This window comes from Neophocaena asiaeorientalis, unplaced genomic scaffold (genome assembly GCF_003031525.2).
Source record: "Neophocaena asiaeorientalis asiaeorientalis breed wild unplaced genomic scaffold, Neophocaena_asiaeorientalis_V1.1 scaffold197, whole genome shotgun sequence".
NCBI classification, from domain to species: domain Eukaryota; kingdom Metazoa; phylum Chordata; class Mammalia; order Artiodactyla; family Phocoenidae; genus Neophocaena; species Neophocaena asiaeorientalis.
This window is the reverse complement of record NW_020174703.1, coordinates 5,539,795-5,557,623: the sequence shown is the minus strand read 5'-3', so window position 1 is coordinate 5,557,623 and position 17,829 is coordinate 5,539,795. Positions and strand designations below refer to the sequence as shown.

At 36.1% G+C, this 17,829-nt stretch overlaps 1 protein-coding gene across 3 annotated transcripts in view; it reads right to left on the bottom strand.

The window, feature by feature from the left end:
- Positions 1 to 17,829, bottom strand: part of TBC1D23 (TBC1 domain family member 23) — a 64,421-nt gene that overhangs the window by 36,757 nt on the left and 9,835 nt on the right. For 2 of the 3 annotated variants that reach the window (XM_024759226.1, XM_024759225.1), the window contains exons 2-3: positions 1,885 to 1,996; positions 228 to 333 (exon numbers count right to left, since the gene is read on the bottom strand). In XM_024759226.1, the coding sequence (XP_024614994.1) occupies positions 228 to 333; positions 1,885 to 1,996 (218 nt within the window). Of the gene's footprint in view, positions 1 to 227; positions 334 to 1,884; positions 1,997 to 4,963; positions 4,984 to 17,829 lie in introns of those variants that run through there. The other variant, XM_024759227.1, reaches the window with a different exon arrangement.

Here is a 17,829-nt window from a genome sequence, read left to right as displayed (position 1 = left end):
TAATCAAACATAATGCAAAAGAAACACTAAAAATCAGACTCTCTTAAAATATTAGACATTATTTCGTAAGAATTTCAAAAAAGAAGTTCTAAAGCTATTTATTAGCCCTTTACAAATTCAACACATCCCAAATTATAACAAGTTAATTCTACTAAAGAGCAACTCCTTCATCCAAAAATTATTATTTGAAAACTTTTTCACTGTTTGAAAACAATTATTAAACTTACCAATAAACTCCAGACAATCTTTGTGAATAGTGTTCTGTTCTGGCAGGTCTAAAATACCATCCCAGGATGCCAAACTATCTCCTTTTCCTGCAACATTTAGAGCAATCTGGAAGAAAGATAAAAAAAAGCAAACAGCTTCATATGTTATTTCTCATTCTTGGAAAATATGCTATAATAATGGAGGCCTGAATTTAGGAATAATGCACACTTCAAAGATTACAAAGTAATGTATCTATATCAAATTTCACTACTTCATGTTAATCCAGTGAATAAAATGAATTACACAAGATATTTACATAATTATATATGTAAATTTATTTCAAGCAAACATCATTAATGCTATAGACTGAATGTTTGTGTCCCCTCACCCAAACTCATTTATGTTGAAACCTAATCCCCGATGTTTTGGTAATTACAGGCAGGGCCTTTGAGAGGTGATTAGGACATGAGGGTGGAACACTCATGAATGGGATTAGCCCCCTTATAAAAGAAACCCCAGTTAGCTCCCTTGTCCCTTCAGCCATGTGAGGACACATTAAGGAATTACTATTCTTTTCAATTTAATAGTGTTATGGTTATTTTAAAAGTCTTTATCTTTTAGACTTTCATACTAAAATATTTTAGTGTGCTACCAAGGATCTGCTTTAAAATAATCCAGTGGGCGGGGTGAGGAGGAAAGGATAGAATACTAATCAAACAAGACTGGCCAAATGTTGGTAACAGTTAAAGCTAAGTGATGGGTAAATGGGGGTTCACTAACAAGTCTCTCTACTTTTGTATGTGTTTTAAATTTCTATAACAAAACATTCAGAATGCTATATACAGTTGTAATTCCATTTCTGTTACATATATATGTGCAGAGTGGAAAAAATAAGATGTGTCACCAAGGCATTATTATGTGTTTTACCTATAAGTGGTAGATAACAGATGGATTTTTTTTTTTTTTTGCGGTACGCGGGCCTCTCACCGTTGTGGCCTCTCCCGTTGCGGAGCACAGGCTCCGGACGCGCAGGCTCAACGGCCATGGCTCACAGGCCCAGCCGCTCCGCGGCATGTGGGATCTTCCCGGACTGGGGCACGAACCCGTGGTCCCCTGCACCGGCAGGCGGACTCTCAACCACTGCGCCACCAGGGAAGCCCAACAGATGGTTTTTTATCTTATCCTTTGCTTACACGTTTTAACAAAGGGAACTACTTCTTTTTTCATCATAAAAAAATCTTAATTTAAAATTTAAAAATGATAATACACACGTACTAGAGAACAGCTGAAGCAGAAAATAAAGCAAAGGACAATCTCCTGTAATTCTAACACCCAGAGACCTGTTTCTTCTCCCTACCTTTTTTTTTTAAAACATAGCTGAGATCATTCCATATCTGCAATTATATATCCTATTTTACTCATTGGTTGCATTTTCCCATTTCAGTGAACAATCTTCATAAACATCATTTCTAATGGCTACAAAAGAAAGCACTGCCTTTCAAAACCTGAATTATTAAATATACCAAACACTACAGAAACACACATTTTAGCAAGCTGCTCTGTTTGATAAATTTTCTAAGTGTGGCATGTACTTCTGCAACTAAGACAACTGAAAATAAAAATTCTAAAATATTATTCTTAAGTCATTACATTTTATTTGTTTCAGTTTCTAGTTACCTTCCAAACTTTAGCCCTCAGATCAGCAGGCAGTGGTCTCCCTTGAATTATATTTCTCAAAGTTTCAAGATCACAACCTCCTGCTTCCAAAGCTTCTTCAAGATCTTTTTCCCTGAAAGACAAGTCCCATTTATTAAGATAAATTTTATTTGTTTTTCCTTCCTCAGTACTCATTTATAAGTATGACCTATTAAAGGTTATGTCTAAGAAAGAAAGGTTCTTAGACATAATGCCAAGGCATACACCACATTTTGTTTTCTTGAAAGGAAATCTCAGGTTTCATACAGTCAATTTATTCTTATTTTACACTTAGTTCTAGCAAGCTTAGTTATCTGTTTGCTAAGATTAAAGAAATTTAAAAACAGGAAACACGGCAAACAGCATTGAGAAGTCATAGTAATAGTAATATTCATAGTAGCGATAATGACTAATAACTTTCTATAGCACTAACTTTGTGCCAAGCACAGTTCAAACATTTTACATGCCTTTAAATTCTTGCAATAACCCTAGGAAACAGGTTATATCACTGGCCCTAGCTTACAGACGTAAAAACTGAGGCAAAGGGCGGTTGTATAGCTTATAGTCACACAACTAGTAAGCAGTAGAACTAGGATTCCAATTTTAACAGTCTGGTACCAGAATTTATGCTCTTAACATTATGCCAGATGGTGGCAAGAAGGAGAAACCATAAAATTGGGCCAAGAATTCAAGGTATGGGAATACTACTACAAAACTATACAGATCTCATGCCTAGAACAATACCTGTCTTACAGTGAATATTCAATAACTGTTAGAGGAACGAAAAAAACTCTAACATCATCACTGTATTTATTATATATTAAAGCAAAATAATACCACGTCATCAAATAAATTATCAAGTAAATCATCAAGCAGTTATGTTTAGTCTACTATGTTTAAGGAGAAAAGTAAGTATGAATAAATTTTATTTTCATTTGTATATGGTTAAAATAATACTTAAAAAAAAACTTTCACAAAGGTATGAATTGTTTTTTAGCCAGGAAATAACTACTAAAAATAGCTAATTCCCTCAGAATTCTCAAAAGCTAAGGTTCCAGTCATTGTTTACAATTTTAGCATACAATACATAAGAAATCTGTACAAATAAAAATCCCTATCTTAGCCAATTTCTAAAATTCTTTTGGAGCAGGCTAAAAGGCAGAGCATCCCACTAGGATCAGAAAACCAGGATTTTGTCATTTTTGTGGTTTTTTAAGAAAATAAATTACTCCCATTACATTCTCTCAATAAGATAATGTAAATCCTTTCCTCTACTCATAGGATTCCAAGAATATTAGTTTAACTGTATAAATTTCCCAAAGTGTTGCCTCCTTAAGGGAAAGGAATTAAACGAAAATGTAATCACTTGGGTTCATATTCAACAGAAAAGCAGTGATCAAATTTGAAAGATTTCTTAACCAAGCTACTACAAACTCATATGTTTAAGAATCTAACTAGTAACCACACAAGAAACATTTTGTTCTTTTGCTGTATGGTTACCAAAGTGTTGGACCAGAAAGTGAAAGAAACGTCATGTCTACTGTTGAGACAGTTAATTAAGGTCTATAGTTGATAAAGACTGGGGTTTATCTATTCTATTTGGCCAAAATGTACACGACAGCCTGTTAGAATTCAAAGGATTGTTTGTAATCATTACACAAAGAAAATGTAATGGAATCTTTCTTAATAAATACCATACTTTTAAATGATTAAATGTGTAAATGAACTGAAAACCCCATTTAATGAGATAAAATTATTTTTACCAAATTAATGAAGAACTAGAATTTTTCTTTTTTAATATTTATTTATTTATTTGGCTGCGTCAGATCTTAGTTGCGGCACGTGGGATCTTCATTGCAGCATGCGGGATCTTTCACTTGCCGCATGCAGAATCTTTAGTTGCGACAGGCGGGATCTTTAGTTGTGGCATGTGGGTTCTAGTTCCCTGACCAGGGCCTGAACCCGGGCCCCCTGCATTGGAAGCACGGAGTCTTAGCCACTGGACCACCATGGAAGTCCCTAGAATTTCTGCATTTTTCAGTGTAAAATCTTTGGTTTATTTTTGAACTTTGCCAAATCCCTTACTATTCCAGACAACAAAGTCAGTACTTTGGGGCAAAATGTCCAATCCTCAGTGTACTTGATAATAATGATAATAATATACAAGCACATCTCTGTTGATACAGCTGCTATTGGATTATTTGATGCTGCCCCCAGGGAACCACAAATGTGGTTTCCAGGAACACAACCATGAGCAAGAGACCAGAAAATGTTCCACCTTAAGTAGTCAAAGGTACTTCTCACAAACTAAACAATTAGAAGTAATGTTACCTTCTGAACAAGGTGTTCAAAGGTTTAGTTATCAGACCTTGAACATTACAAATGTGCATGTAAAATTAGTAAAAGAGATGAAAACAGTGAAGTTAATTCATAAAAGAGTCAATTTCCTATCAAGAGATAGGAACTCTATGGCATTTAGCTCTCAGACAGAACTTTCCTTCCCGGAAAGCAAATTTCTTTTTACTTTTGAACAAGCAATACCTAATATCCAAAAGAAAAACGCATGTCTGGTGGAGTATGACTGGGTGGGTTGCGATTTTTTAAGTCTTCTCTGATTATGGTGGTTTCTTACTATCCTTACAAGATAAAGTTGATAGAAATGTACTGGATATTCAGACAGGTCTTAAAAATAGAAAAGTACAGGCCTTGTCCATATATCCTAGTAAATATGAAAACTAAGTAATTGTCTTCTTTGCTCAAAGATTTAAGGCAAAACAAATCCAAAGTTTTAGGGTTGGAAAGAAGCAGAAAGGCATCTCTTCCTGACTCTGTACCTTGAAACTGTAACATTTGTTTGTATAACAGTATAGCACTTCCCTGGTGGCGCAGTGGTTAAGAATCCACCTACTAATGCAGGGGACACGGGTTCGATCCCTGGCCTGGGAGAATCCCACATGCCGAAGAGCAGCTGGGCGGGCCCGTGCACCGCAGCTGCTGAGCCTGCGCTCTAGAGCTCATGCTCTGCAACAAGAGAAGCCACCACAATGAGAAGCCCACTCACCACAACGAGGAGTAGCTCCCGCTTGCGTCAACTAGAGAAAGCCCATGCACAGCAACGAAGACACAACACAGCCAAAAATAAAAACAAATAAATTAATTAATTTTAAAAAATAGTATAGGTTTCTGTCAATGATCTATCAATGACATATTTTCAAAACTTAAATAAATCCTAATGGAATTTCTCCATACCTGATGTTCTGTGGCAAAATCACCTAATCTAAGCACTGTAACCCGATCTGCTAATCACAGCAAGGCAAACAATGTGACTAAATTTATATGAATTATTTTAATGATTATATTTAAGTTAGCAACTGAATTAGATTTTTCTTCCTCAACCAAATGGTGAGTAACTTCTAGCACACTGAAGCATTTGCACAACGCAAGTTAAGGGGGTGACGGGACATGGATTTTCAAACACTGCCAAATTAAGCATTCATTTCTAAATGCTTCTAGGATTAATAAATTCAATTTGAAGTTTTGTAATTATTTTCCAAATAAGCTGTACATTGAATCATGTTTAAAGTTTTAATTTTTAAAAGCAACTAGATTATACTATACGTTGTGTTCCTAAAACTTAAAAGTTACAGAAAATTTGCCACTGGGAAAAACTAACTATATATTACATTTTTTTCTAAATTCTGTTTTCTTCCTAATCATGTCTAAACACTTCTCTTCCCTATAATTTCAAAATGTTTGCAAAGTTTAATTGTACACACTCCAAATAGGAGATGAAAACAAGACAGTCCATTGCCTAAAATTTTTTTACATATCTTTCTGCACTTAAAATCCATATTCATTATCAGCCATTCTGAATTCCCCTATACCCACCTCTCAGAGCCTAGCAACCAGTGATTTACTCTCTGTCTCTATACATTTATCTATTCTGGATATTTTATATATAAAACCATACATACATGGTTTTTATGTCTGGTTTCTCTCACTTAGCATAACGTTTTCATTGTTGTAGCATGTATCAGTACATGCTATTTATTGCCAAAAAATATTTCATTGAATGTACTATATTTTATCTATTCATCACTTAATGGACATTTGATTTGTTTCAACTTTGTGGCTATTATGACTGTCTCTTTTCTGTTTTTAATTTTATTTTTTTAAATTTATTTTTGGCTGCGTCGGGTTTCCGTTGCTGTGTGTGGGCTTTCTCTAGTTGTGGTGAGCGAGGGCTACTCTTTGTTGCGGTGCGCAGGCTTCTCATTGCGGTGGCTTCTTTTGTTGCCGAGCATGGGCCCTAGAGCACACGGCCTTCAATACCTGTGGCACACAGGCTTAGTTGCTCCACGGCATGTGGGATCTTCCAGGACCAGGGATTGAACCTGTGTCCCCTGCATTAGCGTTAGCAGGCGGATTCTTAACCAGTGCACCACCAGGGAAATCCATGACTGTCTCATAATTTTGAACATTAATATCAATAATTCAATTGGTTAAGTGTATGATGCATACATAATACTTATTAATTATTCATTCTTCCCAAGAAAGTCTGGAAGAATTTAAAAATCAAGTCTATTAAAACTTCACACCCATTAGGATGGCTATTATTTTAAAAAAGAATGAAAAAACAAAATAAATGTTGGTGAGGATGTGGAGAAACTGCAACTCCATGCACTGTTGGTGGGAATGTAAAATGGTGTAGCCACTTTGGAAAATAGTATGGCTATTCCTCAAAAAAATTTAAAAATAGAACTACCATATGCTCCAGCAATTCCACTTCTGGATATATACCCAAGAGAAGTGAAAGCAGAAACTTAAACAGATATCTGTACACTCATGTTCATAACAGCATTATTCATAATAGCCAAAGGTGGATGCAATTTAAATACCCTTTGATGGATAAACAGATAAACAAAATAGGGTGTGTGTGTATACATATACATGTATGTATGTATGCATGTATACATACACACACACACACACACACACACACACAATGGAATATCATACAGCCTTAGAAAAGGATATTCTGACACGTGCTTCAACATGGATGAATCTTGAGGACATTATGCAAAATGAAATAAGCCAGTCACAAAAAGACAAATGATGTACAATTCCACTTATATGAGCACCTAGAATACTCAAATTCATAGAGACAGAAAGCAGAATGGCAGCTGCTGGGGACTGGAGGCAGTGGGGGAATGAGGAGTTTGTGTTTAATGGGTATAGAGTCTCAGTTTTACAAGAGAAGAAGAGTTCTGGAGATTAGCTGCACGACAATGGGAATATAGTTAACACTACTGAACTGTATACTTAAAAGGTTAAAATGGTAAGTTTTATGTATCTATTCTACCATAATTTAAAAAATTCAACTATATTCAGTATACCAAAACAGTTCATGGGACCTCCCTGGTGGTCCAGTGGTAAAGAATCCGCCTTGCAACACAGGGGACGCGGGTTCAATCCCTGGTCAGGGAACTAAGATCTCACACAATGCAGGGCAACTAAGCCCACGCACCACAACTACAGAGCCCACGCACCCTGGAGCCTGCGTGCCACGACTAGAGAGAGAAAACCTGCACGCCACAACTACAGAGAAGCCTGTGCACCACAACACAAAGCCCGCGCAGCGCAACTAAGACCCGATGCAGCCAAAAATAAAATAAATAAATCTTTAAAAAAAGTTCATGAGTCCAGACTTTAGAGTCAGATCTGAGATCCAATATTGGCCCAACTCAACAGCCATGTAATCTCAAGCAAGTAACATATATAGAAGCAGTGCCTATATTAGATCAGTTAACACTTAAATTTCTGAACACAAAGCATTCAGTGCAATACTTGGCACATAATAATTCTTCAATAAATAGATGCCACGAATACTATTACTGTTGTTATTATTACTGAACAATAGCTGACTTTTTTTTCTTGACAAGCAAGTTCTATTTAATTCTCAAGGAACAGAAAATCCTTGTTCATAAAACTTCTTACAGAACAAAGGAAAAAGCCAAGCCATTAAGTTTAATTTTGAAAACAAAAAACAGGTAAAAAATATTGGCCAACTTGACTTATAACATTGAAAAATGCAAAGAATTCAAATCTAGCAATGTATTAAAAAATAGTACATTGTGACTAAGTTGAATTAATCATAAAAGTGAAAGAAAGTTTCACTGTTTAAAAAAATCTTTCACTGTAATTTACCACATTAATGGCAAAGAATGAGAGATTGGGTGATCAATGATAAAGAAAAGCATTTAATAAAGTTAAGTTTTTTCTTCTCCAGATGGAATCAACTCTTAGAAAACCTGAAATAGGGAATTTTTTTAGCTTTTTAAAGGCTTTCTCCTAAAAACCTATTGCAGATGTCATTTTTAATGGAAAAAACAAAACTTGAAACTCATTCCTGTTAAGATTGGGAACAAGACAAGAATGCCTGTGCTGCTTCTACTTACCAACGTTATTACCAGATACCTGACCAATGCAGTAAGACAAACAAATATAAGTAGACTAAATGAAATGAAATATATAATTATTATTTCTAAGTAAAATCATTTATATAGAAAACCAAAGAGAATCCAATAGCTGACTTTTAAATTAAAACTGACTTTTTGGGACTTCCCTGGTGGTGCAGTGGTTAAGAATCCGCCTGCCAATGCAGGGTACACAGGTTCAATCCCTGGTCCAGGAAGATCCTACATGCCGCGGAGAAACTAAGCCCGTGCGCCAAAACTGCTGAGCCTGTGCTCTGGAGCCCGCGTGTCACAACTACTGAGCCCACGTGCTTAGAGCCTGTGCTCCACAACGAGAGAAGCCACTGCAATGAGAAGCCTGCACACTGCAACTAGAGAAAGCCCGTGTGCAGCAACGAAGACCCAATGCAGCCAAAAACTTTAAAAAATAATAAAAAATTTTTTAAAAGGCAGGATCAGCATTAGAAAACAAATAATTCATTTTAAAAAATTGACTTTTTCTTATCGTAACAAAATCAAAGGGGATTTCCAATGTATTTTGACCTCCAGGAAGAAATGGGACAGGACTGGAACTCGGAGTCCCCAGAAAAGGCAACAGGATATATTCTGATCAGAAGGTGTGCAAAGCCAGAAACAGGCAGAAAAGGAAGTAAAGAACCAAATGGAAAGAGTGCGAAAGGATCTCAAATTAGCACAGACAAGAGGCAGGCATGGTGCAAGTCTCAGATCTGAAAGCAAGAACAACACTATAAAACTTTTAGAAAGAAAAACATAGGAGAAAATCTTTGTAACCTTGGTTACAAAGGAGTTCTTAGATATGTACCAAAAGGATGATCCATAAAAGGAAAAACTGATGAATTAGATTTCATTAAAATTAGAAACTTCTCTTGAAAAGAAAAACAAGGAAAGGACATGCCATAGATTGAGAGAAAAAAATGTAAATTTTCTGATAAAGGACTGTGTCCAAAAAGTACACCAAATGCTTACAACTTAATGAAACAGAGCAGGACCTTATGGTCCTTGCCCCCATGTCCTCAGCCAGCCTTTTGTGTGTGGAAAAACTTCAGCCAAAGAATAAGTTTAATCAGAGAAATGAGAAAATACAGAAACAAAGGAAAACAGTCCAACAAACTAAATAATAATAGTTTAGTTACTAAGCATAGTCAAGGACCTTTAGTTCCTCTTTAAGGGCTACAGATAGTATTCTGAGCCATATCCTGTGAGCTGTCTTATAGATACTAAAACCCCCACCAGGTGGAAGAAGTTAACCACTTGACGACCAGACTGCAGCCATGACATAAGCTGCCACAATTCTGAGAACTGGCCTCAAAGAAATGGGAACAAACCGACCCTGGAACTGAAGATTAATTGTACTTAAAACAAACAAAATGACGCTGATCAGACCACCACATGTCCAATTTCAAGGTGACTGTCAGAGCTGACTATGCTGTTTCTGCATGTAGTCCCCTCTTTTCACCTATAAAAGCTCTTGCCCACTGACTGTCAGTGGGTGGGAGTTGGCCTATGGGCAGGAGTCCACCCCCCACCCCCTTCTGCTGGCCCCCCAAATAAAACAAACCTTCCTTTCCACCATGCCTCTTTATTGGCTTCAGAGCAGGGAGCAGCCACACTCCCACATTGAGTAACATTAATAGTAAGACAAAAGCCTGATTAACAAAAAATGGGCAAGTAATTTGAACAGACACTTCACAAAAAAAGACATATGAACGGGAAATAAGTACATGAAAAGCAGCTCAACATCATTAGTCATTAGGAAAGTAAAATAAAAATCAAACCCATAATGAGATAGCACTATATTCCCACCAGAAAAACTGAAAGACTAACAGCACCAAATGTTATTTATTGTAGGGCGAAACTGCAACTCTCATATACAGTTGGTGGGCATGAAGAATGGAACTGAACTTGGTATCCAGTTCAGCAGTTTCTTATAAAGTTAAACATAATTTTTTCCATTCAACTTCTAGATATTTACCTAAGAAAAACAAAAGCATATATTCACACAAGGACGTATATACGAATATTCATAGCAACTTTGTTTATAACAGCCCCCAAATGGAAAAATACATATGCCCATCACACTCATCATTGGAAAAACAAATTGTAGTATAAAATGGAATACTACTCTGAATTTCAAAGGCAGAAACTATATGTAACAACATGGATGAATCTCAAAAGCATTATGTTTTTAGTGAAAAAAGCTAGATCAAAAGACTAGTATATACTGAATGGTTCCATTTAACTGAAATTTTACAAAAGGCTGAACTATAGGGATAGAAACAGATTAGTGGTTTCCAGGGCTGGGGGTAGGAAAAGGGACTGACTACAAAGCAGTACAGGGAACTTTTTGGGGTGATGGAAGTGCAGTGCTGGCTACATGATTGTACACGCTGGGTAAAACTCATCAAACTGTACCCTTAAAATTGGTGCATTTTCTTCTATTTAAATTATATTACAAAAAAAGATAACTAAAAACATGTAAGGGACCTTAAGATTCTTACAAATATATTTCACCATTATAAAGTTAATGGTGTTATTATTAATAAAGAACTTGGGATAGCATGTTACTATGGGATTTCTTTACATGTAATTTCAAAATAATTTAGGGATCGGAACGTCAAATTATTTATTTATTTATTTATTTATTTATTTGCAGTATGCGGGCCTCTCACTGTTGTGGCCTCTCCCGTTGAGGAGCACAGGCTCTGGACGTTCAAGCTCAGTGGCCATGGCTCACGGGCCCAGCCGCTCCCGCGGCATGTGGGATCTTCCCGGACCAGGGCACAAACCCGCGTCCCCTGCATTGGCAGGCGGACTCTCAACCACTGTGCCACCAGGGGAGCCCCAAATAATTTATTTCTAAGTTTAAGTTAAACCAAGTAAATAAATGCATTAAAATACTGCCTCTCTTTAAAATGTGAAAATGCTTCTGAGGATAAATTTTCTGCTTTCTTTACTATCTTGGTGAGATTTTTGTTCAGTCATTTTCATAAGAAACTGCACTCCTTGTGACCAGTATTTATGAGTGAAGCAGTAAGTCTTGGAGGGAAGAATGTGGCTCTAAAATGGCTTTTTCTAATTCTGAACAGCTAACTGGTCTATATGGCACTTATATTTTCTATTGTGGCCTTTTTCGGTAAAACAGTCAAACAAAATTCAATACACTATCTTTATATTACTTTATTTTAATGATATTATCCCATTTTTAAAAGTCATTTTAGAGAATTTGGTCAATGTATAAAAAAATTTAAAAACCAACCACAAGTTGGGGGGGGAGGGATAAATTGGGAGGTTGGGATTAACATATACACACTACTATATATAAAATAGATAACTAAAAAGTACCTACTGTAAAGCACAGGGAACTCCACTCAATACTCTGTAATGGCCTATATGGGAAAATAATCTAAAAATGAGTGGATATATCTATGTGCGTAACTAATTCACTTTGCTGTACACCTGAAACTAACAAAACATTGTAAATCAACCGTACTCCAATTAAAAGTAAAAAAAAAAAAAAAACCAGAAACAACCACAATTCTATTACCATAAGATTAACATTCCGTAAATAACTTTTCAGTTCTTCATATATATGTATGTGTGTAAGTGTATGTGTGTGTGTACAGAAACATATATACACATAAAAACTGTTATATTGAATATATGTATATTTTTAATAAGCGTATTTTTAAAAATATTTATTTATTTATCTATTATGGCTGCACCAGGTCTCAGTTGTGGCATGCAGGATCTTTAGTTGCGGCATGTGGACTTCTTAGTTGCAGCATGTGTGAGGGATCTAGTTCCCCGACCAGGGATCGAACCCGAGCCCCCTGCATTGGGAGTTTGGAATCTTACCCGCTGGACTACCAGGTAAGTCCTTATATTGAATATATAATTTTATGCTCTGCAGGATTCACTCATTTATATTTTTCAAAAATATCATACACATTTCTCTGAGTCATTCAATACTCTTAAAAAATAAGATTTTTAATGGCTGAGTAATTTATTTGGCTGTCCCCCTACTGTTTGGTATTTATGTACTTTCTAAATTTTCCTTGTGCTAATCTTTTCCCACTTATCCTTAGCACAAATTCCCTCAAGAATTATTCAATAATCAATATTCTTTAATGTTAAAAGTTAGGTAATGCAGGCATCAAATATTATTTAGAATTGTGATAGTATCCATTTGAACAAAAAACAGAATCATGAAAGGTGGGTACTTCAGAGAAATGAAATAGGAAGGAAACTTTCACTTCTCACATAGCATCAGTCAGTACAGCTTGAGTATACTTATAATACATATTATATTTGTATGTACTTTTTGAATAATTTAAATAACATTTATGGATTCCTTTTTAACATATATACCTTTCACCAAGCAATAATTAAGAATGAGTAAAGTGAGTCAGCTACAGGCATGTTCAAAGCAGTGCTTATTTTAACTATGAAAAACTACACACAATGTAAATTGTCCTAAAACGAGGAATTGACTTAAATCAGCAGATGAAATACTAAGCAACAGTTTAAAATGCTAAAAAACAATTAATAAAATGGAAACTGTTTATGATATTAAGGACATGTATTAAGTTTTTAAGAAAAAATTTTAAAAATAAAATTAACATCCAGGGAGGAACCAAGATGGTGGAGTAGAAGGTATAATGTTATAAGTCATAATTCTAGTTATTACTTTAAAATGTATTATCTCAGAAATAACTAAAAAAATAAAATAAAATTAACATCCAAGCATACATGTTTAAAAGAAAAAGTACATTATTCCCACTCCCCACCCAGTCTTTCCCATACACATGGGGAAGGATATTTAAAAAGTTTATTTCTAGTGGTTTACTTACAGGGGAATTTTAATTTATTTTGTTTTGTTTTGTTTTGTTTTAGGGGGGATTATTATCTGTATCCTCGAAAATGCACAAATATTTGCAAGGAGAAAAAAGATGATAATAATTCTCACCTCAAACATATATGTCCTTGCTTAAAGTATTAAGTATCTACTACTTAAGACTATTTCACATAATCAGTAAGAAGAAAACAATGTGGCATATGTAACATACATATATTAATTTATTTTAGTTCTCTCATACTGAACACTGAACGTGTAAAAAAAAAATAAACAAGTGCAACCCATACTGACAACAAAATTTCTAAAAGTTTAAATATATGATAAACTTGGAAGGAAGTTAAAAGATGTAAAAATATTTGTTTCTATTTTTGAGCATGGAAGAAAATTAATTTTGGAGAAGGGATATCCTCCCCATGCTTCCTGTGTAAGGAGTTAAAAGTAGAAGGTGGAAGGGTGGCACAGATTTGCTATAAGAACTTTCATGTGGCTTCACTTTATGTCCTCAGTATTAATTCCATGGCCTAAGACTTCAAGCACATTCTTAACACCCTGAACTTCACTCCTTTGTCTTCCTGCCACATTCAGAAAGCTGCAAACTCCTAACAATGGGATAATCTAACCAGTTCTACTTTCTTTGTTCCTATACTCTGCTCACTGAGGACTTCATGGGAAAAGAAATTAAGACAACTTCATGATGCTATCATATATTCACCACCATCTATTTCTTCTAGGCATCAATGTTACCTAAAAATCTTCTATTTACCACTTTCTTCAGACTCCCTACCCAGCCCACTTTACCTCAAGTGACATTACTTCTGACTCCAAAGAGAAAATATAGGACAGCAGGCTTCTCTTCTCTTTGATCTCAGCCACTCTCCAAAACCAAACATAAGTAACTTATTATCCCAGACATCATTTCCTTCTTCCCTATATGCACAGATGTCTAGGTATCCTTTCTCTAGTCCAAGACTGATAACTTCACCTGGGTCTTATCTCCCTCATCCCTCCCTCCCCCACCCCACCCCACCCCAATTCCTCTAGAGCCATGTGCCACCATTATCCCCCTCTCTCCTATCTTCCACTTCTCTTTCTCCACTGGCTCTTTCCTCTGAGCCATATACTCAAGTATTGCTATTAGAAACAACATCAATAATGACAACCACAAAAACTCCTCCAAACTTTCCTTTCATGTAAGTAACCAAACTCTTGGTTGTTCCTTTCCCAGCAAAGCTTTCTGAAAGTATTCTTGACAATATATGTCACCACTTCTCCCTCATCTTCCACTCAACTCCTCCTCTTACGCACCCAATCATTCCTCCTCCTTCTCTGACACCCACAACTCCAGAGGGACCGCTCTCCCTATGCTCCTTCCTAATAATCAAATATTTACCTTAATTTGACCTTTCCAAAGCATCTGACAACTCTCCTTTCTCCAAAATAAAGATACACAGGGGCTTTCCTGGTGGCGCAGTGGTTAAGAATCCGCCTGCCAATGCGGGGGACATGGGTTCAATCCCTGGCCCGGGAAGATCCCACATGCCGCGGAACAAATAAGCCCATGCGCCACAACTACTAAGCCTGCGCTCTGGAGCCCACGAGCCACAACTACTGAGCCCGCATGCCACAACTACTGAAGCTCTTGTGCCTAGAGCCCGTGTTCCACAACAAGAGAAGCCACTGCAGTGAGAAGCCCGGGCACCGTAACGAAGAGTAGCCCCTGCTCGCTGCAACTAGAGAAAGCCCGTGCACAGCAACAAAAACCCAACGCAGCCTAAGTGAATGAATGAATTAATAAATAAAAACTACTCATGTTTCTTTAAAAACAAAAAGATACACAAATAGCCAATAAGTACATAAAAAGACACACATCATCATTAGCCATTAGGGAAACTCAAATCAAAACCACAATGAGAAAAAGGAAAACCCACAAAGGAGATGCCACTTCACACTCACAAGGATGGCTAATACCGAAAAGTCATAATAGAAACTGGAACCTTCATACATTGCTGGTAGGAATGTAAAATGGTTCAGCTATTTTTGAAATTGGTTTGACAGATCCTCAAAATGTTAAAGTTGCAATATGACTCAGCAATTCTACTCCTAGGTATACATACACAGGAGAGAATACAATACATACACCACACAAAAACTTGTACATAAACCACAATGAGATACTATACAACACATCCATTAGGATGGCTAGTATCAAAAAAAAAGGGGGGGAGGGGGCAAAAATATGGAGAAATTAGAATTCTTGTGCATTGTTAGCTAGTGGGAATGAAAAATGGTACAGCCAACTGCGGAAAAGTTTGGCAGTTCTTTAAAAAGTTGAACGCAGATTTACCATATTACTTAGCAATTCCACTTCAGGGTATATACCCAAAAGAACTGAAAGCAAGGATTCAAACAGGTATTTGTACATCCATGTTCACAGCAGTATTATTCACAACAGCCATAAAAGTAGAAACAACCCAAATATTCATTGATGTATGAATGGATAAACAAAATGTGGTACATATATATATATACAATGGAATGTTAGCCTTAAAAAGGAAGGAAATTCTGACACATGCTACAACATGAATGAACTCTGAAGACAAATGCTAAGTGGGGGAAAAAAGTCACAAAAGGGCAAACAGTGTATGATTCCACTTATATGAGGTACCTAAAATAGGTAAATTCATAAAGACAAAAAGTAGAATAGAGGCTGGAGGTAGGGGGCAATGGGGAGCTATTATTTATTAGGTAGAGAGTTTCTGTTTGGGATGATCAAAAATTCTGGAAATAGACAGTGGTGATGGTTGCACAACATTGTAAATGTATTTAATGTCACTTAATTGTACATGTTAAAATGGCAAATTTTATGTTATGTATGTCTTATCACATTAAAAAAGGCAACAACAAAAAACTTCTAAAGAATATTTATAACAGTACTATATTATTCATAATAGCCAAAAAAGTAGAAACAATCCAAATGTCCATCATCTGATGAATAAATAAAATGTGTATTCATACACTGGAATACTAAGCAATAGAAAGGAATGAAGTGTTGATAACATGCAACACGTGTGAACCTTGAAAATTATGCTCAGTGAAAGAAATCAGACACAAAGGCCACATATGTATGATTTTGTTCACATGAAATGTCCAAAATAGGCAAATGTATAGAGATAGAAAGTAGATCATTATGACCTGGGGTGACAGGGGAATAAGACGGATGCTAATGGGTATGGGGTTTCTTTGGGGGTAATGAAAACACTCTAAACTTAGATCATGGTGATGACTGCTTAACTCTGGGAATATACTAAAACCAGTGAACTGTACACTTTAAATGGATGTATTTTTATGATTCATAAATTACATCTCAAAAAAGTAACTTCATTAGAAATAGTTTACAGACTCTTTAATTTAGGGCTTTAAGAGGAAGCTTTTGTGTCAACCCTCATTTACTACTTCAATGAAGGGAGTGTATCACTATGAAGGGTCCAAGCCACACCTTAGCACTGTTAAGGGGATAACAGCTTGCCTTGCCTCTTTAACTTCTCAAATTGATACTACTTGCTAACTACCGGTGTGGGAAAGGAACAGACTCCTAAACAGTTGCCATGGCAGCTCAACAGCAAAAGCATCAAAAATTAAGAATATAAAGGCTTAGAAACAATGTGTTACAGAGAAAATAACATAAAATTTAAAATCAGAAAACATGACATCAGATTCTATACAATTTTAACAGCCGTGTGACCTAAGATACAAACTCGGTTTCTTCACCTGTAAAACAGGGATAGTATCAGATACCATCCAATCAAAAGAGGTGGAGAGTATTTATACAGCACATGAATTATCTCCTGTTCTACTAGACCATCACTCCCACTCCTCTTTCATTCCAGCTTAATGACTACACCTTGCCTGAATTTGTCCTTTCCAACTTTCTTTTTCAGGACCGTCTCCATACAAGACTCCACAGGCATTGAAGATTCACTGTTTCCCCAAAAAGAAGTGTGTCAGACAGTGAGTTGCTGTTCACATGAACCACTGCTGGGTACATGTGACACAAATCCTGAGGCACAAATGAGACAACAGTAAAATGTGGAAAAAACTAAAATTAGAAGACAAGCAAAAACATGCGTGTAGGAATACTAACTAACTCTTCATTTAGTCAAGATTAAATCTTTAAAGGTAAAGTAAGCACTCAATAATTTTTTTTAATAGAAAGCATACATATGAAATAATGAAGTAGCCCTAGAATTAAGCAATTAGCAATCATTCCCAGCAACTTATTAGATGGCCTATATGACTTCCCATAGCCTATTCAACTTCAAAATAGACTCTTGTCACCCAAAAGCATACTGAGATAAATTGCTAAAACACTTAGGACAGAATGTTTTCTGGGTTGGAAACAAATCGTTTTAATTCATCAAGCTTCTCAGTCTACCAAGTAAGCTAAGTCAACTTCACTAGTTTTCAAAATTCTTTAAAATCCAATCCTTTCCTGTAATTATTTTAAAAATCAAAGATTATAGTAGTTCAAAAAGATCACTTAGGGGCTTCCCTGGTGGCGCAGTGGTTGAGAGTCCG